This window comes from Lotus japonicus, chromosome 6 (assembly GCF_012489685.1).
Source record: "Lotus japonicus ecotype B-129 chromosome 6, LjGifu_v1.2".
In the NCBI taxonomy this organism is placed as follows: domain Eukaryota; kingdom Viridiplantae; phylum Streptophyta; class Magnoliopsida; order Fabales; family Fabaceae; genus Lotus; species Lotus japonicus.
This window is the reverse complement of record NC_080046.1, coordinates 2,281,650-2,291,590: the sequence shown is the minus strand read 5'-3', so window position 1 is coordinate 2,291,590 and position 9,941 is coordinate 2,281,650. Positions and strand designations below refer to the sequence as shown.

Below are 9,941 nucleotides of genomic sequence, written 5' to 3'. Positions count from 1 at the left end.
CTCCGTAAGTTCCCTCGGAAACGCGCTTTCACGATTTAGGTAAATCAAATCAAATCAAATCAAATTAAATCTTCCCGTTTCAGATATTATATTATCTTCTTTCTACTATTTCCAAATAATATCTTTAACATTTTTCATTTTTTTACACACTAACTAAAACTGTCAATAAACTGGATAATTTTCACTTCACTTAAAAATAAATTTATTTATTTAATATTATGATTTTAAATATTGATGTCAAAAAAATTTAAATATTAATTTCTCATTTAATACAAGAAATAATAAATATCAATAAAAAAAGTTACGCGTATAAGGTTGGGGTAGTTATATTGAAGGTCTTTGCTTACGCAGTGGTCTATCTATGGTCTGGAACCATGGCTATAAAAAGGTGATATGCGATGTGGATTGTGGACTTATTGACTACTTAAACGATTCTGAGAGCCGGAAGTTCCTCCTATATGCTGACAGAAATAAACCACCTCCTTAGGAAATAATGGAAGGTAATTCTCAAACATGTTCATAGAGAGTGTTACGCCCTATAAACTACTAGTGATCTATTACAGGATGACAACACTCCAAGCCCCTAGCTTCCTAGCTTGCAAACTACCTAGCTTGTTTGGGAGCAAATTTGCTTGCGTTTGGTGTTTGGGCTTATATATGTTCCTAATCCGAGTTTGAGACTCTCATTTTGAGAGACTTTTTTATATGTGCCCTAGTTTTGTTTAGTGTTTTTACTTTTTATTGTTTTCCGAAGTACTAAAAACATTAAAATATGATGTTGAAAATTTCAATTAAAAAATTACGAGTTATATTTTTATCTTATGAACTCTTTCATGCATAAGGATTCATCGACCTCAAACGATTGGTTTAGTAGAGCATGACAGAGCCTCATACTTGATAGGTCACATGTTTGATCTCTCATAAGTCTAATTGAGATTATGTAAATGTAAGTCTTATGTAAGTGCTCTTTAAGTCTGACATATCTTCCTGCCTTGGACTGAGACATCATCTCTTCACCCTAAGTTTTACTTAACCCAAAATATAAGATTCATTTAAAATGACATTATTTTTAAAGTGTTTGTGAAGTTGATTATAAGGATCTTGTTACTGCTCTGGGTAAGAATAGATCCAGCTTCCACAAGTATGGGAGTGCTATTATGGATGTTCACCTTCTCCTTGCAAGGGATTGGAAAGTTCGCAATCGCCACATACCTCGAGAGGCCAATGAGCATGCGGGTTGTCTAGCAGGAGTGAGAGCTCAGTTGCAGTGTGTTGTTACTTACCTTGAGGATCCCCCTTCCTTGGTGCTGCTGTTGTTGGCTAGGGATTTAGGCGTGCTTTAGTTTTGTTGTTTAATTTTCCTATTTACAAAAAAATAATTATTCAGCTTCTTTTATTTTTATTCAGCTTCATTTTAAATTTACTTTGTTGAGAATTCAAGTGCGAAGTTGGAGTCCCACATTGGTTAAGTTTGGGTGATGAGAAGACTTTATAAGAGATGTGACCCATAAACCTAATGCCTTAAGGTTTTGGGTTAAGATGTGGCGTCGATATCTCTTGGTGTCTTGCTCCTCGGCCTAGGGGCTCCCCTGTCTCCCCCAAGGAAGACAGTGTCATTGGGGCAATGGGCTCGGGTCTGCGTAGCAGACCATAATTATTGTATTATTGTAAACTGGATCGTTAGTATCCCTATATAAGCTTGTAACATCGTAACCATAATTATTGTATTTAGAAGACAATCAATAAACGGAACTATAGCTGCTCTATAGTCGCAAAGGTAGACAATTTGTGTTGCTGTTCTAACATACTTTAACTCTTATTTTTTATTTTGTCTCTTAATTTCCTTTTTTTAATGAAATAAAAAAATGAAAATAAGCATAAATGTAAAAAAGGAAAAAAAGAAGAAATAAAAATGGAAAGTGTGAAATGACTTCAAGTGTATTATAAGCTTATTTGAGTGAGTTTTGTTCTCTATTTTTAAATTCCTCTCAAGGGAATTAAATTTGGATGAGTTGCACAATTTTTTTTTGGTAAAACTTACATACAGTACCATACCTACTGATTGTACTGTTCTCAAATTAAAAAGTGACATATGGCTTATTTTTTCCACATCCTCACTCCTGCCATTTTCCCCTTAACCTTTCACACGATCAACTCTCGATTACCATAGTTTCTCACTTCATATATTCATTGTGTTTTTCACATCTCCCTTAAAGGGGATGGTATGCAACGGTGCCATCACCCACAAAGCCAACAATAGAGATACAGGGTCAAGATCATCCTCATTTATATTACCCATCGGATTGTAGTACCCCAAATGCCAAAGCCAGCGAATCAGTGTTCACCGCCTTCGCAAACAGGTAAAATGTAAGCAGTGGTGACAAGGGTGGTGTTGGAGGTTGAACGATGTCGTGAGATCGATGAAACAGATTTTACAGAGATGAGGTTTTGCAGCGGAGGTAGTGAGAACAGGGAGAGTTAAATGTGTGAAAGTTTAAGGGGGAAATGGCAGGGGTGATGATGTGGAAAAATAAGCCATATGTCACTTTTTAATTTGAGAACAGTACAAACAGTAGGTATGGTACTGTATGTAAGTTTTCCCTTTTTTTTTTAAAAGAGAAATGTGTATAGTTTCATTATTTTAGGTGCATTTTACGTCATCAAATTGATATTGATGTGATTTTTATCTTGCTCGAAAGTTAGAACAAATACCCAACACTCTTATGAACATCGCAATAGCTAAATTAAATGTCTATTAAGTTTCATTAGGAGAACGGGGAATCAGGCGGCTGATTTTGTAGCAAACTGGGTGAAGAATGTTCCCCGGATTTAGTTTCCTTCCTTCAGACGGATGTATTGAGTTCTTTGAATTCTTAATATATGTTTCGTTTCATCTAAAAAAAAGTTTGTTTACAAAACAAAACTAAGATATGGGTCCAACATAAAAGAGGACTACCATTCAAAGACGCCTTAAATACTACAATTGCCTATAAAAGGCAGGAAAGTGTGCGGGCCTTTTGTTTTATAGTATTTTTACAAGAGGATAATAATACAAGACAAAGTTGCTAATAAAAAAAACAAGACAAAGTTAGTGCTGAAATAAAAACAATAATAATACAAGATTAAGTCAGTGCTTGTGCATTAGTCACAAGGATAAAATGAGAAATGAAAACCGGTGCTTCTAGCGTGGAAAACATATTTCAGTCTTCTATTTAACCCAAAGCAAAATCTTTTATTATTTTGATTCATTCGTGGGTTTTGCCTTTCAAGTTTCAATCATTGGAGATTAACTGAATTGAAGAATATAAGGAATATAAAAAATTAAAAAAGGAAAGAATATTGATAATTTCAGTCATGCCATCACTGAGTCAGTCATCTCCTGCACAGTTCTATCATCACCTATAACTTTATTCTGTCTCACAACTGGGGAAATCAGAATCCAAACTGTTTACAGCAATAAAAAAAAAGGAAAAACAATCAAAGCAATGGAAATATGTTAAAAATGGGTGCAATAACAATTGCATTATTAGTATACAAACAAGATTAGTAACAAAGTTATTTATCTACAAAAAAATATTTTTCTGGAACAAATAATCATTCACTTACTGTAAATTGTTGCTGCAAACCACTCATTGATAACTTTCACCCATGTACTTAGCCAACCAACATCAATGCTCCACCTAGGGGTTTGAAATGTGCATGATTTATACAAAGGAAGACAATATAAGGCATAAAAAATCATAATGTCTAAAGCACTTAAATACACTATGATGCATTATGTTCCTTACTTCCTGGCTGAGTTATTCAGATCCCAACTGATGAATAACATTGCAAAGTACATAGCTCCCAAGGAGAATACCATGTGAAAAAAACCATAGTTGTAAGGAATATCATCTTCATGTTCAACTTTGTTCTTGGAAAACTGGAAAGGAGATAAAAAATTCATTTCAATATCTGGGGAATTGATCAATATCATTTTTATCATCACAATGTTTCCACCTGTCGTGGAAAGGAAGTGGCTTAGTGCATGTTTGGAAATTCATCTACAACTATGAGGAAGCTTCTGAGTGCAATAATTGATTCTGAGGAAAAATAAGTTGATTCAAACCACTCTTAGATTAAACAATTCATGTTTGGATATTGAGAATATGATGAAAATAATGTGATTTAACGTTTGGCTTTTTTATGGAGGAAATAATTTGCCCTTGTTAGATCAAAGAATGGAGTTCTAGAACTCCCCTAATTTCTAAAACAGAATTGAGAATGGGATTTTGAAGCAGAAAAATAATATTTCTTTTGATTTTAATGGAGATATAAGACTCAGAAGGGTAATTCACCTGAAAGCATTTTGAATCAATGCCTGTGGAAAAGGCTGCCATCACAATTGCAAATATAGCAATAAGGAAGCCCTGTAATTTGGAGAAATAATATACAGTATGAAGTTAAAAGATGAGGGACTAAAATACTAATGTAAAGAAACATTCATGGCATGAGATTGTGTATATACACTAATTCAAATTCATAAAAAAATCCACATATCCAAAGATGGTACAGATGAATTAGTTTGCTTTGATTTTAACAAAGATACATCAACAGTGCTCACAATTGAAGAGAGACAAAGCCTAGCTAGTACTATATTAGAAGGTGTTTATCTTTTGTCAAATTATCAACTATCTTTTTATTGGTGTATTATAGGTATCCTCAATGCGAGACAATCTTGTTTGAACCAGGAGCATCCACATCTTGGTGGGGGCGTGGGGCTAAGCTCTCCCATTGAGGATTTCTTCCATACACAAGAAACCTAAAATACAAAGGAATGGAAATATACATCCCAAGCTACTTTATTTCCATTAAAAAGGATCATGTCTTCATTTAATTACATTAACTTCACATCACATTATAAATTGAAGAAACCAGCTCAAAAAATGTGACCATCATACTAACGCTCACTGAATATCTACTATTTTTAACACAGTAGTTACCTATACAAGACCTTAAGAAGCTGGAATCCTCAAGGATTCTGAACTCCAGGGAAGTTTAGAGAAAGTAAAGTAAGGAATTTCAAATTTAACATAAAGATAGATTGCAAAACTTACAACTATAGTTATCCAACCACCATTTCCTTTTTCTTGGTTTTGAGTCTCACATCTTATGGTGGCAGGTTCACTGAAATGCCATGATGGAAATTGATAAATATACTTACCATCTATAGAAGAAACTTCAAAACTCAAACATTAAATCTTTTAAGTTGATAAAAGCTGTGTGAATTACATTGCAAAATAAGAAAGGAATTTCACTATAATCTTCATCCAAAAAATATATGCTAAAATCACTCAAGTATACAACATTGGGAAGAAAATTTTATCTTACTCCTTGGTTGAGGCAAACGTGGCTATTCATTCTAGTCAAAATCAAGCATATCACATCATATATCCGTTTTTGAAAATTAAGTTACCAGCCAGAATAACAACTTCAACTACACTAACAAAGGACTTGACTGTGTTCTGTATTTTTACATTTCCTAAAAAAATTACCACTAACATATATAACTCACAAAATTGAAACTGAATAGATGATACATAGAATGAGATTTTTTAAGAAGAATCAATGAATCGTTATAGAGATGTATGGGTTGGAATCCTAACCTTCTGATAGCACACCAACAAAGGAAAACAATGTAGGATGCCATGATTCCAGAGGATAAAAGGCCTCTGTTAACCTGAAGTAGTTAAGCAATCATGACAGAACATATATGTCAATGGTTTAAGTGGAAATTAAAGTGCTAGGATAGCTTCATATTATATCTGTTCATGTCCTAGTGATATTTTAACAAGACTAGCTTATTAGAGCTGTTAATTACTATGCTTAATTCCTTGCAAAATATGAATGTTTGTGATGGATGGATCCAATGGTTTATTCTTTCTTATAAATATAATGAACTCCAAACCAGACTACCATATTGATAAAGGAAGAGAAAGTACAAGACATGAAGACTTGGATGAGTTTTTCCTGTCACTGTAAACTATTGAAATACCACTTGCTGCAACTCTAATAAGAAAAGGGGCGTACCTTTGAGTTTAAGGATATAATCATCATTACAAGAAGCAGAATCGCTGTCCAAGTGATGAAAAATATATTGAGAGAGCATGAAGATCTTGAGGCATATGATGTGTACATATACACAACGCCGCATATAGCAGCAACATAGAACATAGTTGACATAGAGAGTCCAACGGAGCACCTGTGCCAACTTAATAATATGCAAATGTATCAAAAAATATAGACATTAATTGCTATGAGGTTAAAAGACATAACATAATGGTCTTCGTGTTAAATAATGTCATACAAAGACTTAATTATTCAGTGAGAGGATATTTTATGGTTTTTTGTTTAAGCCACAAGTATCCTCTAATAAGACAATCTTGTTCGAGCCGGGTATGACAACTATGGGTGACAACTCCCCTTACCAAATATTTAACGCAGCTGGATTCACAGAGACTCGAACCAAGACCTCTACTTAAGCTATGTAAGGGGTAAATATTTACCATTAGCATATGTTCATTTGGTATTTTAATTGAGCCAATAGGTTATGGTTAGGGACTACTCTGATATAAATAGATGATAATCATGTAGCACGTGTGGTAAAATAATTGAAATTTCTCATTTCAGTAGTCTTTCCTCCTTTTCTTTTTCTTACACTAAGGTCATCTTACTCTAATAGTGAATATTTCGATTTCAAAAAAAAAAAAAATAGTGAATATTTCTATAATGTTAATAATATGAATTTTCTTTTCAAGCTACTTATAGTAACACAATGGATCATCTCATAACAACCACCAAGGTTTAATTTTGATTTTTTTTCAAGCTTTTCAGATTAGTGTTATAGTGTGAATTTGCTTTGCTGATCAGCCTTATCTCCACACAGAACATAGTCATTACACTCTCAGATTAAAAAAATTAAATCTCTTTGTCACTCTATGTAATAAACATTTGGAAAATAATTGATATACTTCTTCTTAGAAAATGATATAGACCATGACCACGATGGATTTTTTCCATATCACCTGAAAATCTTGAACCATCCAGTGCATGATCTTTTAAATTTCAAAACCTCAGTCTTTTCTAATCTACTTATGGAAAACTAGAATAACATTTCCAGAATATAGTTTAGAACTCAATTAGGTTGTCTTTATCCTCAGAATAAGGTATTAAATTTTACTATTAGATGATCTATGAATTATTACAGAAAGACTAATATGTACCTCTGCTTCCTTTCTTCATCTGGAGTCCAGTACTTATTCCACCAAGTGATAAAATGAATGACACTCACAAGTTGCAAAAGAAGAAAAATCCTGTGCAAACATGAACCATACATGTAATGTAAGTAACATATATTGATAGTCTCTCTCTCTCTCTCTCTCTGAAGGATCTGAAACTTACCCTGCACCAATACGAGCAATCTCACCTGCAAGGTCATTAGGTGTGTTATGTTTGTCATTCAATGATATTTAAGTTAAGGCAATGAAAGAATGGACCTTTGTTTTCAATGAATGAAAAACAAGAGTACTAAAACTCAACACTGATCTACGTTGAACTCAACAGTATGAAATCCTGCTTCTCCATTTGTGCTAGAGTAGAGGAGTGTGAAATCACGTTTGAGTTGGTTCAAGCAAAAGGACAGATTCCTAATCAAATAGTTGCAAAATTGACTGCTCTTCAAAATTGACTAAGAACTTCTTTTTTGAAACCAAAATTGCTATTTAAGAAGCATTTCACAGAAACTATGACTAAAGATCCTAAGGCATTGTACTAACTTCAAAATTATGGGGAAAATAGAAACTTACCATATATTTGAACGAATTCCGAAGGGAATAAGAATGGGAGTGTCATTGATACTAGCAATAAAATAGACTTTAGTTCCCACCATCCAGAGTGCCATGAATTTCTACCTTCACATAATTTCCTTGTATTGACTGTGGTGAGAAACATAATCAAGAAAAATATCTGGCTTCATCGTTAAGGAAGATATAGTTCTCACGACTAATCAATAACTCTAGGTTATAATATATCTAGAGATTCAGTGGCAGTAGTATATGAAGATTCCTCATGAAGTAAAAACTGATCAGTGATAGGTGAAGGATACATGGCATCCTAAACTCACACGAAGAACTCCCAATGAATGAAAACAATCTTCTCCTTCATTTCCACAAACTTTGATATCTGTACAAAGTAAAAGGGGATCAATTACCACAACAGATAACAAATGGCCATAATATCATTCACTTGAGTTTCATTAACTGATACAGTCCTAACTTTATTCCAAGATATTAGTCAAAATAATAAGTTCTGGTTTCCCATGCTTAACAAATCAATTTCTTTAAAAAAATGTAACTAAATTAAACAAGAAAGAGTTAGGTTTCAAGCTAGCATAATAACTGAAGTAATATCCAAAAGCAGTTACTCTCAGTCTCTCACATTTAATGGCACTATAATTTGGAGATTTTCTTTTTACCTATGTAAGATCCATTCCTTTGGTTCTGAATTTTTCAATATTTTCTCAATTTGTCCTTATACTCACCTAGCAATTTTTTAGTTTAATTTTGATGCACTGACAGTGTAAGTAATCAAATTTTAGAGATGTGAGAAAAACGGTTTTTTGGAAGTGCATAGTATATTGACTTACAATGAACCCAAGGTAGAAGAAGGCTTTGCCCATAGTCGCGGAAAAACCAGGCAACAAGGTTCATTATCAAGAATATGATGCCAAAATAATAGCGAGCTTGCAGCGATTTCTTTCTTTCTGCTGCATAATCATCCAATGAAGCTGTTACTTCCTCAGTGCTCGGCCTGTCACTTACCTGAATATGTACTACTGCTGCTGCTTCACTTGTTACCTCAGATGCACTCATTCTGCATTCAAATATAAACAACTTCACATGATTAACCACTACCGACATCTCTTTATCAAACAAGTACAAATGATTCCTCATTGATCTCCCTAGTTTTGTTTTGCAATCAATATAATAGACTCTACAACTAACTGTACAGCATATTAATTTCTAAATGTACTTGGTTTTCTGATTTATATTCTCCGCAACAGTCAGGGGAATCCCGGATTCAAGCCTTTTGAGCCATCTAAGACTCATTCGCATTTACTATTCTAAGTTTCTTATTACAATTTAAAATGTGAATCCTTCAATTAAGATCAGACAGCTCAAAATGCTTAGGTGTGTGAATATTGGATTTCTCTGGCTGCTGAGAATCTGAATTTACTTAGTTTTCTATCTTTCTTATTTTCTTTCACATATTTCAGTTTGCGCTAATTGCATTAAATACTTACATCTAAGTATAAAAATGTATAGCAATACTGCAATGACCAAATGTCACTTGAAAGTTGAAACCTGGCTCAGGTTTATGTTCAAAGACAGTTTCTTAGAGCTGGAAACACCAAACAGTGGTGTTCATCTTACAAACTACAAAATGGAGACCAAATTCCCACTTATAAATGATGTTCGTCACACAAGAAATACTGAAATGAGTTGCAATTTACCTATGGTTTTAAGTAGAGATGGTGCAAATGTTGTGAACTCAATCAAGAAATGTCAGTTAATCAATGCATGAACATAACCACAAAGTTCTCACCTTATATATTTTGGGCAAGGGTGCACACTCTGAAGCTAGAGCAAGAGTATGAAGCTGTTGGTCCTTCTTGTACTAGTTGAAAAGAAGTGCTCCCAAGCCACAGCTTCAGAAGCAAAACATTGAGATGATAATATAATGCACCTGGTGTTCAAATCCGTTGGATTCAAAGAAAGCAATTTGTTGGTGTCCACACTTGTGATGTCATGATGCTCCCTCATGCCATGTGCGGCAAATGTTCCTAACACTTTGCACACTGCTACATATCAAATATATTTCTTTTGTCTTGTCCTTTTGACTTG

At 33.8% G+C, this 9,941-nt stretch overlaps 1 protein-coding gene across 2 annotated transcripts; it reads right to left on the bottom strand.

Moving 5' to 3' along the window:
- Window positions 1-2,937: 2,937 nt before the first annotated feature.
- On the bottom strand, window positions 2,938-9,941 carry LOC130726735 (uncharacterized). 2 transcript variants are annotated; one of them, XM_057578039.1, is made up of 13 exons: window positions 9,643-9,941; window positions 8,684-8,910; window positions 8,144-8,220; window positions 7,845-8,004; window positions 7,441-7,465; window positions 7,263-7,352; window positions 6,070-6,241; window positions 5,646-5,719; window positions 5,097-5,166; window positions 4,338-4,409; window positions 3,789-3,922; window positions 3,607-3,680; window positions 2,938-3,444 (listed from the first exon to the last, which is right to left on the bottom strand). In XM_057578039.1, exons 2-13 carry the CDS (start codon window positions 8,907-8,909, stop codon window positions 3,353-3,355), a joined length of 1,266 nt encoding a protein of 421 aa, XP_057434022.1. In that variant the 5' UTR covers window position 8,910; window positions 9,643-9,941; the 3' UTR covers window positions 2,938-3,352. The 2 variants fall into 2 exon arrangements, with proteins under 2 accessions (XP_057434022.1, XP_057434021.1); XM_057578038.1 differs by having other exon boundaries at window positions 2,940-3,444; window positions 6,070-6,250; window positions 9,643-9,938.

Excerpts from the sequence above, each read along its gene's own strand:
- LOC130726735 (XM_057578038.1), bottom strand. The coding sequence starts at position 8,909 with ATGAGTGCATCTGAGGTAACAAGTGAAGCAGCAGCAGTAGTACATATT. Across the intron at positions 8,221-8,683 it reads TCTTCTACCTTGGGTTCATT|ATATCAAAGTTTGTGGAAAT; the intron begins GTAAGTCAATAT and ends TACTTTGTACAG. Across the intron at positions 8,005-8,143 it reads GTGTGAGTTTAGGATGCCAT|ATATTTTTCTTGATTATGTT; the intron begins GTATCCTTCACC and ends CGATGAAGCCAG.